This window comes from Sciurus carolinensis, chromosome 4 (genome assembly GCF_902686445.1).
Source record: "Sciurus carolinensis chromosome 4, mSciCar1.2, whole genome shotgun sequence".
NCBI lineage: Eukaryota > Metazoa > Chordata > Mammalia > Rodentia > Sciuridae > Sciurus > Sciurus carolinensis.
In genome coordinates, this window is record NC_062216.1 from 129,147,058 (window position 1) to 129,172,186 (window position 25,129).

Genomic DNA, 25,129 nt, shown 5'->3' on the forward strand with positions numbered 1-25,129 from the left:
TATTACTTCCTCCCACCTAGTTAAAAAAAAAAAAAAAAAAAAAAAAAAAAAAAGGCAGGAGTGATTAGACACCAATGGTTTCTGCAGAGGACAACTCACTTCTCAGGAGATGAGGTGACGTGCTGCCGGTATCTGGAGGTGAGCGCACGAGCACTGGAGGCTGAGGGGCTGGGGGAGGAAAGGGGACAGCCATCAGATTTGCTCCAAGAAGTGCGGGTTAGGAGGCGCCAGGCTCAAAGCGGACGTGGGGCGGGGAGTAGAACACAAACACAAACACAAACACGCTCAGCGTCCCCCAGGTGGGCGGACCGACGCCACCTCACCATTCCCCGCCCCTGGACCCCGCGCTCCCCCTCGGACCCAAGGCCGAAGCCCAGTGCGAAGTAACCGGCCTCAGGAGCACGGCAGCTGCCGCAGAGGCCCCGCTCACTGTAACGGCTGCGGAGCGACAAGCTTTCTGTCAGTGGGTAGGAGACACCGTAGAGCCTCGGAGAGGGCGCTGGGGGAGTGAAACATTTCTCCTCTTCCTTTCACAGGCGCGCGGGAAGCAGCCTACCCACCCCCAACCCTGTCGCTGCTCCCACCTTCCGCCGCCGCCGCCTTGAGGGAAGTCGGAGCGACGGGGGTCACGGCGGGGGTCAGAGGGTAAAGGTCTTGCTCCCAGCAGCCTCCGCGGTGGATACGTCGCCATCTTGGATCCGCGGGACAAGAAAATTCATGCGGTGAGTTTTTGGCAAATTTTCGGAAGTCTGGCAGCGGGGCGCGCGGCGGGGGCGGCGGATTCGGGGCCCCCGCAAGGCGGGGGAATGCCTCTGGGCCGGGCCGGTCGCACTCGGGGTCCGCGGGTAGCGTCCCGGCCCGCCGCTTCCCGTTGCTTTTGTCTCGGCTCCAATCGAGAGAGGGAGAGCGGAGCGGGCGGGGAGGGGGGGTGGCGGCGGTGGAGGGAGGGAGGGGGTGTGTATGGGGGGGTGGACGGGACGTAAAGCGTCGCTGTACTCGGGCCGCTGCAGCGCCGGCTACAGATCCTAGGCCCGGTCCCGTCCGCGGGCTGCCGGGCTTTTCCCGGACTCCGCTCCCTGGGGCTCCCGCCAGCGCGGAGGAGCGGCTACCGCCGCGCTGCTTCCTGGGGTAGAAGAGAAGGTGGCAGCGGCGGCAGCCGAGGAGCCCCGGCCCGCTTTGGTCGGCTTTGCCACCTTCCCAGCAGCTGCTGGTCCATGGTTCTTCACATTCTCTCAATTCACGCACATCGTCCGCCACTTGTGTGTGTTTTTGTTTGTGTATGTAAGTGTAAGATGGGGGACACTGAACTGGTTAACGGGCCTCAGGAGTTTCCAGGCCCCGGGATACCGAAGGCCATGCATGGTGGAGGCAGGAGGAGTGCAACTGTGATGCTGCTTCTGTCACCGCACCCGGAGGTTGAAGCTTCCGTGGTGTTGTAGAGACCAAGTCCGGATGGTCCTGGGGAGGCGGAGGAACCCGAGACGCTTCTGTTTGTGAAGTTGCAAGCCCTAAGGTTTCTACTTCCGCTGGGGCCTCTCCACCTTTTGCTCTTGGGTCTAAACTTTAAAGTTTCTTGGAAGAAATGAATCGTATTAAGAAAGGCCACTCATAGATAGTCCTTAGTTGAGGTACTGTTGTATGTCTAGAGAAAGCTTCTGACTCTTGGTAACTATGGTCTTTAGCGAAAACCAGTAATAGTTTTCTTTCATAAAAGCATTTCTAAGGTTTTAGTATTTGCATTTATTCTGGCCCCTGTGTGAGTATGGTATTAGCCCCACAAAAGTCTTACATACGGGTACCACTGTCTTCGGGAGGCACCTTAACATCAACTTCCTGCCAGTCTAGGAGGCAGCTTCACTTTTCACCATCCAAAGACCAAGTGCATCATATTTTCTTTCATTTTCGTAAAACTCTTGGTTAGAGAATCCTCCTCCTTTATTATCTGGACAGTTCTTAATAATTAAGTACACTGATATAATTTTTGGCAAAATTGTTGAAAGTACTGTACTGATCACAGAAAGCCATACTTCAATTTAATGTTAAAAGTTGAACACATTTCCTGTCAAGCCTGATGTTAATTTTTAGAGCTCAGGAATCATAGGTGCCTTTGTTGAATTGCTTGAAATAACGTGAGTGGAGATAATAAAGAATGGATGGAGGGGGGGGCTTAGAAATTTAAAAGTATCTATTTACATACCCAGTTGTATGTTGAGTTTGTGAACACTGGGTATATTTGACAACAGTTCTTTGCCAAATGTCAATGGATATAATATCTCTTGCAATTTTGGGAGGTAACTTTATCCCAGGTTAAAAGGCTTATTAAGAATCTCAGACTGAAATGATTAAATGTACTTTCAGATGTTTACATGTCTGTGTACATTCTGATCTTGTTTCATCGAAATGTTTCTTAATGAACTAATATATTAGTAGGCCCGAGATCCTTAGTAAACCGTGTATGTTACACTCCTCTTTCGTTTGTAGTTTTTTTTTGTAATACTAAATCTAAAGGAAAAGAAATACAAAATACACTGAAGAAAGACACAATTCCTTCCAAATTCCTTCTACTCTGTTCACTTCTTTCTTGACTTTGCAAGATCCTCACTTAATTTTAAAATGATACTCCCCCTCTTTTATCTAAAGGTATAGATTGTAGGGATTTCTGCTAGTACTCTGAATGGAACAGTGAGGGCAAAGTGCATGTTTGAGTGATTTATACGCTCTTCATTTGAGAAGTACCTGATCTTAAATATAAAATAAAAAATTCCAACTGATCTGGCTCCCTAAAAGAACTAATTATTTTTGTTTTGCTTTATTATTTTGGGGTTTAATTTACTTTTTGATTTTTCAGAGGTGCTTCGTAGTTAAAACCTGGAAGTTCTCTTTATTCAAAAGTACTTTAGATTTCTGAGTAGATTTCATCAGAAATACTTCTAACCCAGTACTTTTGGTTTTTGTCTCTTTAGTAGTTATTGGGGTTTAAAAGAATTTTTCACACCCCATGGGAATTTATTGTTTCAACTTTTTTAGTGACAAATTGGCTTCATAAAATTTTCTGCTGATGCAGAAAAAAATTAAAAAGTACTTCATATGTAAATATTATGATAGACATTAATAGGCTAGTAAACATAATTTTAGTTTACAATTTAATTTTTTGCCCTTTAAAAGATGTTCAGTGATAATAGTATTTTTTAACTAAAGTTTTTATCTGTTATTTAAAAACAAACTCTGGACCTTGCATGCTTCTTTAAGTAGGCATTTGAGGACAACTTATGTGAATAGTGATATAGTCCTTGGAAAAGACATTTTCTAATATTGACAATTTTGTTACCCCGACCTCTAATGGATTTTATGACACAGAGAAGCAGAAGATACCAGGTAGAGCAGTTTTAGGGGCAGAGTCAATCTGAGTTCTACTGTAATGTTTGAATGGAATAACATACAATATTGATCAAGATATCTAGTGCTATGATAGGAGTCATTCTGCTCCTTGAGACAGGTAACTGTTCTTCCTTACCAAGGATGATTTCCACTTGTAATATTTAAAGGAATTGAATTGTGACATACTACATGTGTTGAAAAGAACTCTACTAAAATTAATGTCATATACAATTTGCCTTTGTAAAAAAGTAAAAGGGAAATTAATTTTTACTTGAGCTGTATTTATTAAGCCCATTTTCAATTTAAGTAATATATAATTTTTCTTGTTTCTCTGAGTTTTCTGTCATCCTTTGATTTCTACTTTAAAACTCAACTCTTCAAAAATCATGCTGATAAGGCTTATTCATTTATATACTATTAAGTTTGACCTGGAAATGAAATTCTTACTGTTTTCTGATAGCTTATTCTGTGAAATGCAGAAGCAGATCTCTTGGCATGTCACTTGGGGGGTATTTCCTTTATGAAATAAGAAAATGCTTTACTTTTTTTTATTGCTAAGAGCTCATGGCTTATATAATAGGAAATGCACAACAGTGAGTTATGTAGAAAAAAATGGAAAATTTTCTTTATTGCACACGCTTTAATATTTGTATTTGCTTAGATTCAGGATCTAAGTGCATTTAGATATAGTTAGGTGTTTCAGTCATATTTGCCTTTTATCTGAAATTTTCTTTTTCTTTTCATTCATGTGCATGTGTGCCAGTGTATGTGTGTGTGTGGGGGGGGGGGGTTAGCTCTCACTTCTGTTGCTTCATAAACTTTTTATTCGAAACACTTTCTTCATGAAATCTTTGTCTCCCAGAATCCTCTTTGCTATGTTGCATTTTATTCTTCAGACTTTTATCACCTGTGTCCCATTGTTTTGTAATTTGTCTGTCTCTTCTTACCTTCCACCAAAACTGCCACTGGACTGTGAGCACCTGAGGGGTAGGGCTCTGTTTTGTTTATATTTGCATTTCTAGTGCTTTTTATACTGCATAGTACTTGGTAGGTTCTTGATAAACATGTCTTAACTGGAACTGTTTTGCCAAATTGTCTTTTAACCTTATTGCTGACAGCATGTTCGTTTTCCAGTCCACATATCAGAAGCAACAAGTTTGAAAAGATGGGGCGAAAGATATTCTGTATTCCTTTACTTTATTGAATCCCTTTTTAGTTTTGCTTAACTACCTATGATAAAATAGGCAACTAGCTTCTTACAGAATTGTGTAGATTCTGTATGGAACTAAGGAAATAATGTTAGGAATAGAGTGTTTAAGGTCCTGTTTTGCTTTTGACTGTACTTCTTGTTGTATTTTGTATGGCTACAGTCATTAGTTGAAGAAGATACTTTGTATTTATAAGGTAATGCATGTTTATCCCTAAATGGGGAGTTTCTGTTAGATTTGGGTTTTCTGAAGTTAGCTTCTGTATCCCTCCTGCCTTCCCTCCTAACACCTGGCCCAATGCTTAGTGCAAAGTAGGAGTTCTGTAGTTTGAAATTGGGTGAGAAGGGTTAATGTATCCTTATCAGAGATCCAAAATACAAAAAGTTCTGAAAACTGATTTTTTTTTGTTAGTTTGTTTTTTAAACATGGTAAATTTCAACTGGAATTATTCCTCTTAACCTAATTATTATTATATTATCCCTCTTCCTGTAATTTTCTAGCAGTTTAATATGGATATGTTAGTGTTTTTGATTACAGTTGCTGCCTAGACCACTTGGGGTATGTGGTGCTATATATGATGTGTGCACTCTTACTTTCCTTCTGAAAATCTTAATTACAATTTTGAGAACTATCTGGCCTTAAGGGTTTGTATAAGAGATTGTGAGCTACCTTTTGTCTGTGTTAGAGATGCAGATAGCAAAACAGGATAAATGACTCCCAGAATTGCATGTAGTTGAGATGCTAATGTTTGGCTTAAATTTTAGAAATCTTTTCTTATATCTTACTTGCCTTATGTATTTTCCAGGGACTTTTTAATGACAGGACTATTTGTGATACACAGTGCATTTTTTAGAAAGAGAATTTGATCCTGTACTCAGGCTACCAATCCTTTCTCTGCTTTTACTGAATGGAACTGTCTTATGTGAACCTAAATGTTCATTTAGTAAATAAAATAAGCAAGAAAAAAGTGTTGTAGCCTGGCAATTTAGGTGACAATAAATTTACATACTTTTTTCCCAAACATATTGATACACCATTTTTCCACTTGTATATTCAGCTGTAGAAACAACTCCATTGTGAGTCGGCATCTGGACAAAACGTAATGATTGATTATGTAAGACGGTGTGTTTGGTAGAGGAAACTTGGTTTTGTGACATATCTTACAGGAATGTGCTTTTGTATTACTTTTGACATTGTAAGTTATGATGCTTATCCTACTTATAAATTTCATAGTTTAGTGTTTGTAAGAGTCTTTTGTATATCAACAAAATAATAATATTCAGAAAGTTTACCATGCCATTCAGAATATCTGATTCCTTTGGCCTTACTGTGTTTAGTATTTTAAAAATGCTTTACAGCTTGCAAAATACTTCCATATACATTATTTCAATTTTATATGGTTGTGGTTTTGATGTTAACTTTTAAAACAAATTTAGTATTAACATTTACAAAGAATAATCAGGATGTTTAGATCATTATGAAAATTAGAAGTTGGGAATTATGAAGACCATTTTCACCTTGAAAAGGTGAACAGACAACGCAAAAGTCTAATTTCTTACTTATTTTAGTACACTCTATAGAGATAATAAGATTAAGTAGAAGTGGAAGGTTTACTTTTTTTTATTTGATCATCTTGCAAATTCAGGATATTTAAATTAGTAGAGAAATTTGAGAGAAGTAGCAGTAGGAAAGATTTGTTTCAAACATGATTCTTAATAATATCCAATAGCTGTTCATGTTTTTTAAAATTATAAACATTCATTGAGAAATACTTTTAAACTTGTAGGAAGACTATGAGAATTAGTCATAATACATTATATTATATTGATGCCACATTTTGCATATTTCCTTATTGCACGGTTATTCTGTGAGGAGATCATGTGCTGAGTAGATATGCCTTGAGCTTTGCCTTGATTTTGTAGTGCACAAACTAGTACTTTAGGGATGTAATTTTGTGATTTCTGTTTGAGTGAGCATGTCTGGACAGAAATTAGAAGAAAATTAAGAGTCATAAACGTTCTAATCTGTGCAGATTTATGAGAAATTCTAGGTGTGTTCTTAGACATGTCAACCTAAACTTTGAGGCCTGTAACAAAACCAGTAAACCAGGCAGCAAAGCTTGCAATCTCAAAGTGTTTTAAAATTTAATCTATAATGCACTTTTATGTATGTGTGTGAATCACGTCCCAAAATAGATGTGTATGTTTAAAACAATTGTAATCATGTGTTCCAGGGATTTTGTGAAGTACATATTTGTGAATCGCTGGATTCAGTGATCTCTAAAGTTACTTTCAACCCTAAAATTCTGTTTTTTAAAGTGTTAAGACTTCTCTCCACAGATGCAAAATTTGTAGAATTTACTTGATGTTGAGTAGCATTTGGATAGAAATTTTTTTAAAAAACATTTTTTTAGTCGTAGATGGACACACAATACCTTTATTTTGTTTATTTATTTTAATGTAGTGCTGAGGATTGAACCCAGTGCCTCACACATGGTAGGGGAGTGCTCTACAACTGAGCCACAACCCTAGCCCAGATAGAAATTGTTTAAACTTTAGGTTCCAGTGTTTGAGTGTTAGCACTCTAGAAGTTTTCAACTAAATCCTTAGTGTTTGGGTGTTCTCTACTAGAAATTATTTTTAGATTCTGGAAATATGATGGTGTGGAAATATGATAGAAGTTTCCACCTTTATCAAACTAATATTCTGGTAGGAGGAGGTAGACAATAAATACTTTTAGGTAATTATAGCCAATGAAGAAAATAAAGGGGGTTAAAGGTATAGTAGTTGGAAGAACAGATTATTTTAAATAGGGTGTTGAGAGAAGACTACTCTGAAGGTGTCATTTGAGCAGAAACCAAAGGAGAAAGTCATGAAAAAATCTGAGTGAATGGTTTACCAGGCAGAAGTAGAAGGCTCTGAAGTAGAATCAAGTTTTGTGTGTTTCAAGAAATCCAAGATATTTTGTAAACCTTTACTTAGTGATTTCTACATGAATGGGATAAACACTAAAGTGCAGGAAGAGACAAATAAGATGTAATCCTTTTAACTGCTGAAAATTTTGTGGTGGATCCTGTGGATGTCATTGTCACCATCTTTTTTTTTTTTTTTTTTTTTTTTTTCTATTGGAATGCTAGGATCAAATCAAGGGCTATACTTGTTGGAAGCAAGAGCTCTCCCACCAGCCTTTAATAAATTTTATCAGGAACTCTCAGTAGAAGGAACTATTTTTCATTGAGAGGGCTTAAAAATGTTTTCTAGATCTGATGGAATGCAGGGTTTGTATACATTAGTGGAAAATTACATAAGAGAACAGATTTAAAATTTTCCTCAGTTTGTGTTTCCCTAAAATAATGAAAAGCTTTTGGAATTTTTAGTTTTATAGTTTTAGATAGATTACGTCTTAGAAATTAGTTCATAATGGTTTTTATGTGTAATCAGATTTCCTTGTATAGTTCAATAAATGTTACTATGGACTGTGCACTATTACACTTGCCCTGAATATTTCTCAAGCTTTTAAGTTTTTGTGGTGCATGCTGTAGAAACGTGCCAGGCTACAGCAGCCTTGTTTGAAGGAATTAATGAATTGGTTCCAGGAAGTGCTTGAACTAGACTGGGAGTTCACTACATGGAAGAGATAGGTTGTCAGCATTGTATTTGTCTGGGAGGATATGTTGGATTTAGAGAATGGCAAGGTAATTCTTTGTAGATCTTGGTGGGGTTCTGGGATTTCATAGTTGAAGGTATGAAGTAACTAGAGTATGAGAGATCTTTATTTTATATTGACTGTTTAGAGCTATTGACCAATTTTTTTTTTAATGGCTTTTTTAAACAGTAGTGATCAGATTTGTGCTTCAGAGGAAATTTTCATAATTACAAGCTTGATGGTATAGTATATTCCTCAGAGTTTTAAAGGATTGTTTTGTCTCCATTAGACAAATAAAGTATTTTGTATTCTTAGCAGAATTTTTTGTTGTTGTTGTTGTTCAAGTATGACTTTGAAATACTGTAGTGTGTACCATCTGGAGAACTTGTTTGTGATACGTATGTACTAATGTCAATAGTTGAAAGTTTTGACCATAATGGATTTGATATATAAGTTTTGAGGCAGGCATAATTTGAACATTATTTTTTGACATAATTTATAGGAATAATATTTAACATTACTTGGATAAATCAGAATAATACCAACAAAATCTATAGTGAAAGAAATCACTCATCGGAGCCGACATTTATGCTGTTCTTAAGACATGTCCTTTTTTTTTTTTTTTTTTTTTTTGCAATTCTGTGATACGTGTGTTTTTAGATAAAAATACTATTCCTACCAGTTATGCATTGATATTAGATTGCCAGTATTGTTTAATTGTGACATGCAAAAACACCCCAAATGAATGTTTTGAATAAAAAGAATTGATTCCCTGTGAATGTAGTTTAAATGAATTATTACTTTGATAGTATGCATTATATACCATTTTATAATAACAAAAGTTAATGTTTTTACCATGGTGATTTGGAACTACCCAAGTTGCCTAATTATCTATTTAGTTCATATTTGGCTGAATAAGATGGAACTGATTATAACTATCTCCTATTAAAGACAGTTAAATTGTGCTGAAATTTTACATAATTTTACTTAAGTCTCAACGGCTGGCCAACCTGCTACTTTTAATTAGCTGTGGCTTATCCTCCCTAAATTTCAGTTTTCTCATTTGAAAAATGTGGATAAATAACAATATTTACTTCAGAGTTGACATAAGGACTACAGGACATGTTACATTAAAGATAAGCTTCTAAGGCATTTGAGAACTAGCTACTGTTTGAGTGCACTGTGCTCTATTATGTATCAAATTGTAAATGTAAACAACAATACAGTCTTGCTCTTCCAGTCTAGACATACTTTTCCTACCAGAAATTTTGTTTAGATGGTGTCTGTGAAGTAGTATTTGTAATATTTGGATAATAAATCTTAGCATAGCTCTATCTGCAGCACTTGGCACAGTATGGGGAACATTATAGGCATTTAATAATTTCTTTGTTAAATGGTATCTAACTGACAGACTGTCTACCATTTACAGCCTGAATAAGGTGGAGTTATTTGTAGTAGTTTTCTTCCTACCTATTTTCATTTCTTTCTTTTTTTTTTTTTTTTTTTTCCTTTTGTACTGGAGATTGAATCCAGGGCACTTTACTTATGGGTTCAGTCCTTTTTATTTTGAGACAGGGTTTTGCTAAGTTGCTGAGGCTTGCCAGGAATTTGGGATTCTATTCTCCTATCACTGGGATTACTGGCATGTGCCACACTGCACCTGACTCTATGCTTATTTTCTTTACCTTGAAAGAATAAAATATTTTTTTTCTTGGGTGTGTTTGATGGGTTAAATTTGATTCTGTAAAACTCATGACAGTATGTTCTTAACTGTGTTGGTTCTTACCCCTTTTCTTTGATTGAGCATATATCTCCAAAATCCTGGAAATTTAGAGGAAATACTTGACATAGCACCTATTGCTTATTTTTTGAAAGTTGAAAAAAATCAAGTTACCTATTTACCTTTGAAAATAGGTTAATTTTTAATGGAGAAATAACATTATTTTAGGAAGATTTCACATGTGGATCCAGAAGATGGAATCTAGTCTGGGCCCTAGAAACCTATTAGTTAATGTGCTTGAACAAATCAGTTAATATTTAAAAAAAAAAAATTTGTGCCTCCCAAAGTAACTGATGGCAATTGAGGTAATGAAAGCAAAGTATTTGGTTAACTGTAAATCATGTTGAAAAGGTTATAGTAGCTATTTCTGATTACTGGTTGTAACTAGTTGAGATGAAACTAGTTAAGATACGTGATTGATTTCATCTTGTGATGCTGCTGTGTTCATTAGCTTTCCCCTTTGCATTTTTATTTAATGAACTATCTGACTTATGAGTCTTTCTGTTTGTGATTAGATATACAGTAGGAGGCCTGCTTCATACAGTTCATTCATAGATAAGGGTGAAGATCATGAATATTTGGGGAGTTATTCTTATTTTTTTAACTGTATTTGCATTTGTATATTTTATCATGGTTAACCAAGTGTATTTTTTTGTAAACAGGCTTGTCTTTTTAAAATTCATTTTTAATTTGTTACTGAATATTGAGAACTCTGAACACCAGTGTTCTCAATAATGGTTTGAAACTACTACATATATAATATATATGAAAAACTCAGTTTTTTTCTCTCTTAAATCTGTAAGATCTCTTGAGTACTGAGTCTTTTTGGGGGGCGGGTACCAGGGATTGAATTCAGGGGCACTCAACTACTGAGCCACCCCAGCCCTTTTTTGTATTTTATTTAAAGACAGGGTCTCACCAAGTTGCTTAGCGCTTTGCTGTTGCTGAGGCTGGCTTTGAACTTGAGCTCCTTCTGCCTCAGCCTCCTGAGCCGCCAGGATTACAGGTATACAAATGCCAGGCTAATACTATTAAAAGTAAATACCATATAAGGAAAGCAGTAGCCGCAATAGCAAACGGAGGAAAGTGAATCACAGAGTAATGAATGTAGAAAATGAGGACTGTGCGTTGAAGGAAGAGCATGGCTTATACTGTCATTCTTGTAAAACCTAGTTAGTTTAAGTCCTTATCGTGTTTGCTGATTCCTTAACCTTGTAATTATAAAAAGCTACTTTCAAGTAAAATACTTTTTTTGTTCTAATAACATTTTAAAACCCTATAGTAACTGGACTTATGCCACCTTAAATTAGTTAGCTCCTTCAGTTTTTCATAGTAACCAAGGCAAATAATTAAAAATTAAACAATTCATCTAAAATTTGTTTATATAAAAACCTACAGATTCTGGACAAAATGTGCCTGTTCATAATTTTGATACTTTTAATTGTTATTGTCAGGCAAAAGAGTATGCTTAGGCATCTTATTCAGTTATGTCCATAATGTGTATTATGGTAAAAGGTAGATTAGCACATTTTAGAAAAATTTTCAATATCCAAAGCTTTTTGTTTAATTTGTGGAAATTAGAGTAGAGAGTTTATTCTTCAGAATAGTCTATATCCCAAGGTAAAATATTGATAAGGCCTTTAATTGTGCATGCCAGCCTTGTACAAATAATATCCATGCTAAAATGTCAAAACATGACAAAGACATATATTTGCTTTTCTGTTAGCTTTAACACTATTTCAGAAATGATTTGTCTTTATTTCTGATTTATTAATTGCCTCAGGAAAAAAAAATGGCTAAGTTTCTTTCATTTCTAACACCTTATTCAAATGAATAATTTGAGAAGTTTTTTTATACTGAGGGAACTTCAACCCAGGGAATTCTGAAGTGAACTTTAAAAGGGAAGACTTGTACAGAAATGACATATATAACTTACCTATTTTAAGCATTTTAGATTCCTGTGTGTGTGTGTGTGTATGTGTGTGTGTATGCATATATGTATACATAAATGCTTATATGTGGCAGTATGCTAAGGAAGCACTACTGTTAATGTATTGGTTTTAAAATTTTTATATGATTAAAAAATTTTGAGGGAATTGCTGAAGAAGGTCTATGGTAAAAAGTAATAGAAATGGCATGTGCTTGTTATGAGGAAGGTAATAAATAACAGGAAAAAAAGAAAATAAAAATCACTTCCAAGCCTGCAACCTCGAACTGTTAACTAGGAGAAATATTATTTTTTACTTCCTCTGTGTGTATGTCTTGCCTGTCTCTATTTGTAAGTAGTATAGACTCTCGTTTTTCTCCCTGATTATCTAAGTAATACAGCGTGATGTGGAAACTTTTAGAAAATGAAGGAAAGTATAAAAAAGAAGAGGAAAGCCATCTAGAGACATCTGCTATTTACATTTATGTAGTAGAGATATTGAGATATACTCATTTGTAATATTAATCTAAAACAGGATTCTTAATGGTCAAAGCATAACTGATTTAATGATTTCTTATTGTTGAATATTTAATTTTATTTTTATTTTTGGTTTTATAAATAGTACTCTGATGAACATTTGGCTGAATTTTAGTTTGTACATTTGAATTTTTTTAGAACCTTTCCTAAAAGTTTATTTTTTATGTATATGAATTTTGAAGTTAAGTAGTTCCAATGCTTACTTAACAAATTTTTGTGTCCTTAGTCAAATTACTTTTCAAACTTTAATTCCCTCTCATAAGAGTGAACATATTAATGGTACTTACCTCATAGGTTAGGAGTAGTAAATGACCACATATAGTATAGCATTTAGCACAACCTATGTCCTATAGTACTCTTCTCAGAGAAGGCTTTCCCCAGCTAACCTTAAGTAAATCCTGTTCTCCTGTAGCATCTAAGGTCTAATATCCCTTTTTCAAAATTCTGGGAAGTAGATATGTTTGAAATTTTTGGAATTTTTTTTGGGGGCGGTATTTAGATAGACTTTACCAATTGAGCATCTCTAATCTGAGAAATATGGAATCTAAAATCTTCAAATTTGAACTTAAAAATTTTTTTTTTTTTTAGTTGTAGGTGGACACAATGCCTTTATTTTGTTTTATTTTATTTATTTTATGCAGTGCCAAGGATTGAACCCAGTGCCTCACGTGTGCTAGGTTGAGCCACAACCCCAGCCCTTAAATTTGAACTTTTTTGAATGTTAGGTTGCCAAAGTTTTGTTTCAGAACATTTCAGATTTTGAATTTTTGTATTAGAGATGCTTAACCTGTACTGTACTATAATTAGCCATTGAAAATTTTGTCTTGCATTCTACCCACTGGGTCATGAGTGGGGACTGAGGTAGTCTTGTTTACTGGTGTGTATTTGAAACCTTATACAGCCTGACAAATGACTATTTATTAAATATATGAAAGGCTGTTTTCAGAGCTTTTGATAATTTTCTTATACCAAAACTGTGCCAATTTACATCCTTACTCTGTGAATTGTCTGTTTTTCACTCTGTTGTCAATGAGCGTAATATAGTTGTGTACAAAAATTATTTCAAGTTTTAAAAGTGTAGATGATATTTTTAAAGTTTTTTTGATTTTTCTAAAGAAAACCCTTTGATTGTGTAATGACTTACTTTTTACATGTTTTCTGTTTTATTTTCTTCATTCTCACTGAAAGAATAGAGTTAAGGGCTAATAATAGGTTATATAAATCTGTCTGGTTTCTTGGCAAACATCATTTTATACTTCCTGGGTGAGGAGTGAATATTATTTAATATCACAAATATTAGATGAAATTAACACACACACACAAATACTTTCTTACCTTGATTACCAAGTGGTTTAAGCAGGATAAACTTAACAATGTAGGAATTTAAGAGAATTTTTGACTACTTTATTGTATTAACACAAAATGTTGTGAAAACGGTAAGTTAGATTGTACTTTCATTATTATGCTTATGCTGTTTGGAGGTCTTCAAAATTACACTGTTATTTGTGGATGTATCTGAATATTGTAATTTGCTCTATTGGAGTAGGTAAAGGCAAGTAAGGTATGTACTACATTACTTTATGTTAGTAATTTATTTGTTCATTTAACAGATATTTAACACATTATGTGCCAGGCACTGTTCTAAGAGAATACAACAATATACAAAATTAAAAAAAATAATACATAGGTGTGGCAGGTAAAAGAAAGTAGGAGTATGGATTACATATGGGATACAGATTTAAATAGACTAGTCAGAAAAGTCCTTACCCAGAAGGTGAATGGGTGAGCAATCCTGTGCATAATAGAAGAAAAGGGTTCTAGGAAATGACAGCAAAGAGCAAATACCCTGTAGAGGTAGTCTTGATGTTTTATGATTGAAAATTGCAAGGAGGTTTTTGTGACTGCAGTGTAGCAGGAAAGAGAGACAATAGTAGATGGTTAAAGTAAAGGTAGGCGATCAGGGCAAATGAGGAAAAGACTTTATTAAATAACCATAAAGACTTAACTTTTAGTTGGGATAAAATGATCTTATACATCCCTTTTTAAATATTTGTTATATAAAATTAGCTGAATTCTTTCCGTTTTACAGTTGAATAGAAGTTCTGTTGGATAACCAGTATAGAAGCTTCTCAACTTAGAATGAGGTTATGTACCAGTAAACCTAAGTTGAAAATATCCTAAAAGTGCATTTAATACACAACCTACTTAACATCATGGTTTACCAATACAATATTCTATAGAGTATCAGTTGTTTACCATTGTGATGGTTGACTGAAAGCTATGCTTCCCTGCTGCCACCCAGCATGTTGAGACAGTATTGTACCACATGTTCCTAGCCTGGGAAAGATCAAAATTCAAAGTTTGAATCATGTTTCAGTTTTCTACTGAATGCAGATAGCTTTGGTACCAGGATGATATAAAAAAACTTTCTGTGGAACCAGCTTTTATGTTGGGAAGCAAGGTATAATGCAGTTAGATTATAAAAATGTATATGTGTGACATTTGAAAGTCCATATATGATTAAAATTCTTTGCAGAGAAATTAGTAAATAAACTTTAGATGACTGAATTAAATATAATACTAGGAGGATCAAGCAATTTGGACCAAGAAAGCTGGTGCTACTAGTATTGCTACTGATTTCTCTCAAACATTTATTGTAATTTTTAAGCAAGTTAATATGCTACTTAAAAGTTTTAGGAAGACTTCTTTAAACTTAAATATATCTCCCATTAACAGAGTCTTTCTCAGGACAGGACCCATCATTTTCCATTTTAATGTTCATAGGAGCTACTGTCATTTTTATATTTGTTAAGGAATTTACAGTGTTACAGGGCATCCATTTAAGTATCCTTTTCTCTTGAGTTTTGACAAATTTATACACTTGTGACCATCACTGATTCAGAATATTCCCATCACCTCTGACTAGAAGGTTAACTGATTAGAGTCATCGTGATTGCCCAAGCAACCACTGACTTACTTTCTGTCAGTGTAGTTTTTTTTTTTTTTAAAAGAGATCCAAGCAAATGGAAATGTAGAATGTATTCTTTTGCTCAACATAATTTTTAAATTAATATTGCATGTATCATTCATTCACTTCTTTTGGATAATGTATTTTGTTTTTGTGTTTTTTGTTTTTTTTTTTTTTTTTTTTTTTTTTTTTGGTCTAGTACTTTACTATTAGGTACCTGAAATGTTTATGAAATGAATGCATTGGTACGGTAAATATCCTTAGTGAATGAGGAAGATGCTACAACTATTTCTAGTTTTGTATGCTGCTAGGCTTAAATTTGTGGATAAGTTAATAGTGAAAACGTGCAAGGTTTAAAGAGTATAATATGTTTGTTCACACTGTCCCTTCCCCTGCTGAATTTTCTTGGAACTCTTGTTTAATATGAATTGAATGTAAATGCGAAGATTTATTTCTGGACTCTCGATTCTATTTAATTGATGTGTCTATTCTTATGCCAGTTTGATTATAGACTGCAAGTTTGAAAATAGGAAATGATAATCCTCCTTCAACCCTCTTCTTTTTTCAAGATTGTTTGGATTAGTCTGTGTCCCTCTAATTTCCATTTGAATTTTAGGATTATCTTGTTGATTTCTGCAAAGAAGCCAGGTGAAATTCTGATAGGGATTGTGTTCAATCAGTAGATTAGTGTTGGGTATATTGCAATCTTAAGTCTTCTGATCTGTGAACCTTGAATTGCTTTCTATTTATATAGCTCTTAATTTCTTTTTAGAAATGCTTTGTAGTTTTCAGAGGATATATACTTCTTTTGTTAAACTTATGCTTCAGTATTTTAATCTCTTTGATGGTTTGGAAAGGGAATTGTTTTCCTAATTTCATTTTTAGATTGTTCATTGTTGCTTGGAAATGCAATTAATTATTGCATATTGATTTTTGTATCCTGTAATCTTCCTGAACTTTTTCTTTTAACTATTGTAGAATATGTTGTTATACTGTCATTAAAGAATCTAAACTATTATTAAACTGCCATAAAAAAAAATCAACATTTTTAGTGTCTTCTTTAGGATTTTCTTCTTATGTGATCACCTCATCTGCAGTTAGAGGCACTTTCACTTCTTGTCCAGTCTAGATGCTTTCTATTTCTTTTTTCTTGCCTAATTCTAGCTAGAATCTTCAATACAGTGTTGACTAGACATGGCAAGAGTGAACAGCTTTATCTTGTTCCTGATCTTAGAAGGAAAGCATTCAACCTTTCACCATTAATTATGATAATACTTTAAAAAAATCTTTTTGTAAAATACCTTTAATCAGTTTGAGAAAGCTTCCTTCTATTTCTAATTTGCAGTTTTTATCATAAAGGGATGTTGGAGTTTTTTCGAATACTTTTCCTGTGTCTTTTGATGTGTGGTTTTTGCTTTCTTATCAATAAGGTATGTTGCATTTTTGATTTTTGTATATTGAACAAATTTTATATTCCTGGGATAAATCCTGTGTAGTTAAGGTGTGAAATCCCTTTTATATGTTGCTGAATTTGATTTTCCAGCATTTTGTTGAGGATTTTTGTGTCTTAATTCCATAAGAGATATTAATCTTTAGTTTTCATTTTTTGTGATGTTTTCGTTGTTATCTAGGTAAAAATCTCAGAATGAATTTGGAAGTGTTCCAGGTGCTTCTGTGTTTTGGAATGGTTTACAAACTAGTGATATTAATTTTTCTTTTAAGTGTTTGATAGAATTCATCATCAAAGTCATCTGGGCCTGGCCTAGGCTTTTTTCCCAGGGAAAAGTTTTTAAATTGCTAATGCAGTTTCTTCAACTTTTGTTATTGGTTCATTTAGGTTGCCATATTTCTTTCTAAATCAATTTTGATAGTCTGTGACAGTTTAGGGATCAGTTCATTTCCTCTAGTTACATACTTAGCATGCAGTTGTTCATGTTATTTCTTTATGATCCTTTCAGTGTCTGTAAGTTTGGTAGTTATATGTTCTTTTTCTTTCTTGATTTTAGTATTTTGAGTCCCCCTCTTCCCCTTAGTCAGTTTGGCTCAAAGTTTATTTTGTCATTTTTTAATAGTAAACTTAAAATTTTTCTCTTTTGCTTTTCTATTAACCATTTCATCTTTATTATCCCCTTCTCATTACTTTTGGTTTAGTTTGTTCATCTTTTTCTAGTTACTTAAGGTAAAAGTTTAGGTAATTGATTTTTTTTTTTTTTTTTTAATGTAGACATTTAGAACTATAAATATCCCTCCAAGCTCTGCTTTGACTGTATTACATAAGGTTTGGTATCTTATTTTCAAGTTTATCTAGTTTATTCCTAAATTAGAAATTTCTCATTTTTTTTCTTACTTGTAGTTATTTAGAAGGATGTTGTTTAATGTCATCATACTTATGAATTTCCCAAATTTCATTTTACTATTTCTAATTTCATTCTCTTATGGTTTGGGAACATGTTGTTATTCTGGAAAATGTTCCATTAGCTCATGAAGAATGCGATTTGCTGTTCCTTGGCTATTCTATAACATCTGTTAGATCTTGTTTAATACTGCTTTCAGTCACCTCGCTGACTTGTCGATCTGTTTAGTTGTTGCATCCTCGGTCCCTGCACCTGGGGGCAGATTGAACCTACCTTGCATGCTGGGCATGCATACTACCACTGAGTTGTATCAACCACCTTTTCATTTTATTTTGGCATAGGGTCTTGCCAAGGCTGGCCTCAAACTTGAGATTCTCCAGCCTCAGCTTCCAGAGTTGCTGGGATTACAGACCTGCAGTACAGACCCCAGTATCACACCTGGTTACCTGGTTACATCTATTAATGAAATGGATTATTTTTAAAATCTCCCAATCACTATTTTTTTTCCTTTTTCTTTCTTTCTTTCTTTCTTTCTTTTTTTTTTTTTTCCAGTACAGGGGATCCAGGGCACTTTGCCCCTGAGCTAGTCCTTCTATTTTTTTTTTTATTTTTTTATTTTTTTTAATTTTGAGACAGCATCTTGTTAAATTACCCAGTCTGCCTTAGCCTCTGTAGAGCTGGGATTATAGGTATGCTGTACTGAGCCCAATTCTCCCAACTACTATTGTTGAATTAGCTCTTTTTCTTTTCAGTTCTGTCAGTTGATATGATTAAAGTTTATTTTATCTGATAATAGTATAGTCACTCCAACTTTCTTATGGTTGTTTTTCATGATATATATATTTCTTTGCTTTTACTTTCTTTTGGCATTTTTCAAGATATATCCTTTGGTCAGCATTTTTTTTTTTTTTTTCCAGTCTGACATTCTCTGCAATTCTGTTGGATTGTTTAATCCTTTACATTTAGGATTGTTTAAGTTGAACATATGTTTGTCATTTTGTTGCATTTTTATGTGTCTCTTTTTGTGTTCTGAACCTTATTTATTACTCTCTTTATATCAAGTGATTTTTATAGTGTAACATTTAAATTCTTTCAGTGATATTGCCATAGTATTATTTTGTATTACTTTCTTACTTGTTGCCCGAGGTTTTATTACATGTCCATTAACCTTATTAGAATCTGCTTTTAGGCTTGTACTAACAATGCCAGTCAGATTAAAAAAAAAAAAAATCTTTTATAAAACTATTTTCTCCATTTGGTTCTACAATTATGCAGCTATATATTACAAGCCCAACACGATACAAGCCCAACACGATATCGCTATTGTTATTACTTTACACAATTTTCATGTTATTTAAAGAAATTGAGAAAACAAAGGAGTGCAAATATGTATTTATAGAATTTGTGATAAACTTTCTGTTCTGGTTCTAATTTTCTGTGGATTTGGGTTATAGTATTTCATTTTCTTACTCCTATCACCCACCTACTTTGTGCTGTTAAAATATATTTCTGTATGTTATAGATTCAACAGTACACTTGCATCACATTGTTTTACAGTTTCTTTTTATGTCAGGAGAAGAAATTTGTATTTATACTGCCTTTTTTAGTTATACAGTATATTTGTAAGGTGTGCTAGCTATTGATTCTGTGTGTCAATAAACTGAGTTTGTTTGTCTTTTGAAAGATAGGCTGGATATAAAATTCCTCCTTGACAATTTTTTCTTCATTTGAACACTTTTAATATATTACTCCACAGTTTCCTGGTCATCATTGCTTCTGATGAAAAGTCAGTTGTTAATATTACTGTCCCTTGTGTATGATGTGTCATTTTTATTGCTTTCCAGAGTTTTTCTTTGTTATTAGCTTTTAGCATATTTTCCTATGATGTTTATGGGCATGCATCTGGTTGTTTATCCTTGGAGTTAGTTGAGTTTCTTGGACTTGTAAATTGATGTTTTTCCTCAGATTGGGGAAGTTTTCAGCTGTTATTTCCTCAGATACTTTTCAGTTTCTTTTCCTCATATTCCCATTACATTTACTTTGGTTCACTAAATAGTGTCCTATATTTCTATGAGATTCTGTTTCCTTTTCATCACTTATTTTACTCAGTATTGCATAATCTCAATCGTCTAACTTAAAATTTGGCCAATCTTTTTTGTTTTTGTTTTTTTGCCAAATTCAAAAGTTTACTACTGAGCCCCTCTTCTGAGTTTTTCCTTTCATTGATTTTGTCAACTCTGTAATATTTGGATGTTAACATCTTAAAGATAATTTATTTGATGAGATGTTGTCATTATACCTTCCTTTATTTTTTAAGCATTGTTTCCCTAAATTAATGAACATATTTATAATGACTGCTTAGAAGTCTTCATTAAATCTGACATCTAGGTCTTCATACAGGTAGTTTCTATTACCTTCTTTTCTCCTGTATATAACCCTCTTTTATTTCTTTGTATGTTATAATTTATGTGTGTTGGAGAACTGAGCTATAATACATTGAAGCATCTGTGGACACTGATTCTCCCTCTTCTGAAGTTTGTTGTTTGATTGTTAAAACAGTTTAATGAAATTTTATATCTCTTGCAGTGTGTGAAATACCTGATGTCCCCCATGAGAGGGTGCTGCTTTGGACATGGGCATTTTTATCTTGGAATGACAGTGGTTTTTAACGGGATTGTCTCTGTCCTTTTCACTTGTATCTCTCTTAAGCTCTCTGTTACTGTTGATATTATACCTAGGTATTCCTCTCTAGTAATATTTCTGATGATTATTCTATTGTTTTTGACAGTTTCCTGGGGCATAAATTACTCCACAATCTGATTGAATTAAATTTTGGACCCTTTGTGTGAGTGTGTTTATGTATTTATAATACAATATATGTAATATATATAATTATATAATTGCCTCATATATTAATATACATTACATATTACATATATAACATATTAGCATAATATATAATATACACACACATAATTTTTTTTTGCCAATCTTTAATGTTTGTTCTGAACACAGGAGGGCTCTTCTTAGTTGTCTCTTAACCCCAGTTCTCTTTGGTAAACTAGCTGACCTGTGGTTTAGTTTGTTGCTCCTGGAGCTTCCATTTCCTTTTAGTCATTTACTACCATATTCTCCACATTTTTGAGAATAGTTTTAGGCTTGAACTTCCTTACACTCTGTTCCAGATAAAGTCATTCCTTTGGGGAGAGTTTCAGAGTGTCTGCTTTTAGTGTTCTCTGCAGCAGAATTTCTGAACCTCTGCCCTGGTCTAGGACTGTGGACTGTTGGGCTTGCTTTTCCTTGTGTGGTACCTCCATCATATGATCCATCATGTGAAGGAGATGGGTTGAAGGCAAATGGGGCCTCAGTATTCCAGGCCTTTCATGTTTAGAGTAGAGCCTCTGTTTCAAGGCTGGTGAAGGAAGGTAGGGGAAGGCTATAAGAAATTCTGTTTTTCCTGTCTTGTGGGGTGGGGGTGTACAGTAGCACTTGACAGGGAAGTGAGAACGCTGTCTGCATTCTCCATCTATCCTGAGTATAGCTGACATAATGTTAGCTGGCAGTGGTAGGGAGGAAGCAGTGTGGCTCAGCTACCATAGGTTCTTATTATTTTTATTGAGATTCAGTAGACTGTCTTAAATATTTTCTTTATTTGCTGTATTTCTTTAGAACAATCTCAAAAGAATTTTTTTTCCTCCTTAAGTAATTTTCTCTATGGTTTTTTTCACTGATTGAATTTTTAATATCGAATCAACTTTGTTTTGCCTTGAACAAATCTTACTTGTTCATAGGGCATTTTTGTGAATTTAATATGCAGATACTTTGTTGAGGATATTTGCTTGTATGTTCAAGAGGTTTTCATTGTTGTATTGTTTTTGGTTTTGGTGTCAGGCTAATGCTAGCCTTTAAAAGTGATTTAAAAATATTTTCTCATACTCTATTTTCTGGAAGACATTGTATCTTCTTTCATTACTACTTCTTAAATATTTGGCAGAATTCCCTGGTAAACCTCTACTTGCTCTAGTTTTTCAGTGAGTTCAGTTGTTTTAGAAGATAAGACTTTGTTCCCCTCTTTTCCTGAGTGAGTTTTGGGAGTATGAGGTTTTAAGGAATAGATCCATTTCATCTTATTTGTATAGAATTGTTCTGGTAATCCTTTATTATCCTTTTATTGCTTGTGTTTTTGTAGTCATATATTTTCTCAATCTCGGTAGTTTTTGACTTGTCACTTTGCCTAAGAGATGCATTGATTATTTTATTTTTTTAAGAACTAGATTTTTTCTTTTTTTCCCTTATCTTCCCACCCCTACCTGCCTTTTCTGCTCTTAATGATTTTTTCCTCTTCATTATTTCCTTCCTTTTGCTAGCTTTTGGTCTCTTTTGCCCTTCTTTTTGTAGATTTTTAAGGTGTAAACTTAGATAGTTGACAAAGATCTTTTCAAATGTGAACACTTAAAATTACAAATTTTCCTTTGGGCACTGCTTTAGCACCATTCCACAACTTTTGTTTTATAGTTCAAATATTTTGCAATTTTCCTTTGCAATGATTCCATGATGTATGCATTATTTAGTCAGAGAACATCTTTTATATAAATTCTTTCTATAGATATATTGTTTTTTAAAAATGACCTTCGCTTTGGCAAATGTTTCATTTTCCCCTTTAAAGAATTTTGAAGCTACTGTTATTGTTATGGTGTTCCATGAATGCCAGTTAGATCTAGTTGGTTCATGTTCTTCTATTTTTCTGTTGCTGACTTTTATTAATTTGATCTATTGTTTCTGAGAAAAGAGCATTGAAATTTCCAAATGTAATGGCGGATTTGTCAGTTTCTCCTTTCTGGTTTACCAGTTTTTGATACATTTATTTTGAAGCTCTGTTGTTAGGCACAGTTGAGGAGTGTTTATCTTCTTGGTGAATTAGCCTTTTTATCATTTAATATTTTCTTCATTTATGGTAATTTTTTTTGTTGTTTTGAAGTGTACTTATTCTGCTACTGATGTGACCATACTAGCTTTCCTTTGTTTTTGTTTTTCAAGGGTATGTTTTTCACAACCTGTTATTAGCCTGTCATTATATTTAAAGTGTGTTGCATGTAGTTAACATACTCTTTTTTTAAAGCCACTCTGATGGTGTCCCTTTTAATTAGACCATTTACATTTAATGTAATTATTGATAAGTTTGGATTTAGATAAAAGTTTAATATATAAATTTTCTATTGCTTTTTCTTTTTCTTTTTTTTTTACTTTGATTCTTTTCTGCCCTTCTCCTCCTCCTCCGTCTTCTTATTAATTTACTTTTTCATTTAAATTTTATCGAGTTTTTTAGTATGTTTCTTTGCATAGTTTTTTTTAAGAGATTACTTAAGGAATTACACACTTAACTTTTTGCTTACTGCATTACTTGCTTAGGTTGGCTATAATAAATTGTCCCAAACTGAGTGACTTAAAATAACAGAAATTGATTCACATTTCTGAATCATAGAAACCTGGAATAAAGGTGTCTGCAGGGCAATACTTCCTTTGAAGACTGGAGGGCATGCTTCTTGCCTCTTGCAGCTTGTGGTGGTTGTTGCCAGTTGTCTTTGGTGTTCCTTGGCTTAAAAGCTGCATCTCTGGCTTTGGCCTCCATCATCACATAATGTCCTTTCCCTTTCTGTATTCAAATCTCTTTTGCCTTCCTTCTATAAAAGCACCAATCATTGGATTTAGGCCTCTGAAATCCAGTATGACCTTGCCTTTGATTACATTTGCAAACACCCTGGTGCCAAATAAGGTTGCTTTCAGAGGGCCTAGGAGTTAGGTCTTAACTCCCTGGATATACACCTCATCCCACTGTACTTGTATCAGTTTAAGTGGAATGTGAAAACTTAGTATGCAGTTCCTTTTACTTCTCTTTATGTTCTAATTGTGATATGCATATTATACATAATTTAAATATTCTTCACACCTTAGGGTAATTTTTGCTTTAAACTATCATGCCTATTTTTAAAAAGGAGGAAAACAGTAGTCTACCACAGGGATTGACAAAACCTGGCTGCAGGCTAAATCCAGTCTGCCACCTGCTTTTATAAATAAAGTTTTATTGGAATACATGCCACTTGTGGTGTTTATGTATGGTCTGTGTTTGCTTTTGCGTCTACAGAATTGATTAATTATAACAGAGACTGGCCTAAGAAGCCTAAAATATTTACCACCTAATGATCCATTACAAAATAGTTTGCTAACTCTTATTCTATGTATTTGCCATTTTTGTTGTTTTTCTTTAATTCATGAAATTATAAGTTTCCTAGTAGGATTATTAACCTTTTGTCCAAATGACTTGTTTTCTTTACAGATCTGTTTATGATGAATTGTTTGTTTTCTTTGATCTGAAAATGTCTTTATATCAGCTTCATGTTTTAAAGAATACCTTTGTTCCATACAGTATTTTGGCAACTACCCTCATTAGATGGTTCACTCTCTGTTTTTCCACAGTCTCCACTACTTTCTGATTGATACTGATTGCCATTTGATATTCACTATTGAGCCTGTATGGTTAAACTTCTTACTGTAGCATCAAGATAAAGTAAAAATTTCACTCTATATTTGTCTCTATACTGAGAAAACACCGAGAAATGTGTTTCAAGAAAAAGTAGAAGAGACAATGTATTTTAATAGCATTCAGAATATTTCAACATATTCACTATGCAAAAAGGGTTTTTGTTTTCTGACTAGTCTTTTTAAACATTGGAGTATTAATGTAGCATTAATTTTCAAAATGCTTTTTAACTCATTAAGCCATTGTTTTCTTTTTCAAATCATCTTTTTCTTGTAACTTTTATTTCTATCCCAAATAACTTTTTGACATAAATTTTCAGTTTAGTTTTTGCACTTTCTTGCTTTTTTATAGCCAAGTCACAGTAAAGTTGGAATACACCTGAATTTGGAGCCAGAAATCCTATGTTGTTTTCCCTGGCTCTGTCTGGTTGTTTATGTGCCTTTTATAGGGCACTCCTACCAAATTACAATTTCTTTTTCTTTAAAACAAGGTGTTTCAACTAAATGTGCTCTGAGACTTTTTTCGGCTCTTAGAAGGCTGTGTTTGTTGTCTACATTACCCTTTGCCAGCAACCTTGTCTATGCATTGTTACTTTAATCCAGAGGTTCTTAACATTTTTGTTCCAGGAATTTTTATGACTCTTTGAAGCATCTGCTCCTTTTCTCAGAATAATATTTTATAGATGCAAAACTAAATATATATACTTATGCAGACTGATTATATTGGAATACAGTTTTTAAAATTTTGAGTGAATAAATAAACTCAGTGACATTCGTATTAACACAGTCTAGTGG

The 25,129-nt window shown here is 34.1% G+C and overlaps 1 protein-coding gene across 4 annotated transcripts in view; it reads left to right on the forward strand.

Moving 5' to 3' along the window:
• Positions 1 to 449: 449 nt before the first annotated feature.
• Cnot2 (CCR4-NOT transcription complex subunit 2) overlaps positions 450 to 25,129 on the forward strand; it is a 99,034-nt gene continuing 74,354 nt past the window's right edge. The window contains exon 1 of one of the 4 annotated variants that reach the window (XM_047549952.1): positions 450 to 722. In XM_047549952.1, the coding sequence (XP_047405908.1) occupies positions 718 to 722 (5 nt within the window). In that variant the 5' untranslated portion in view covers positions 450 to 717. Of the gene's footprint in view, positions 723 to 1,261; positions 1,282 to 25,129 lie in introns of those variants that run through there. The other 3 variants (XM_047549947.1, XM_047549948.1, XM_047549949.1) reach the window with 3 other exon arrangements.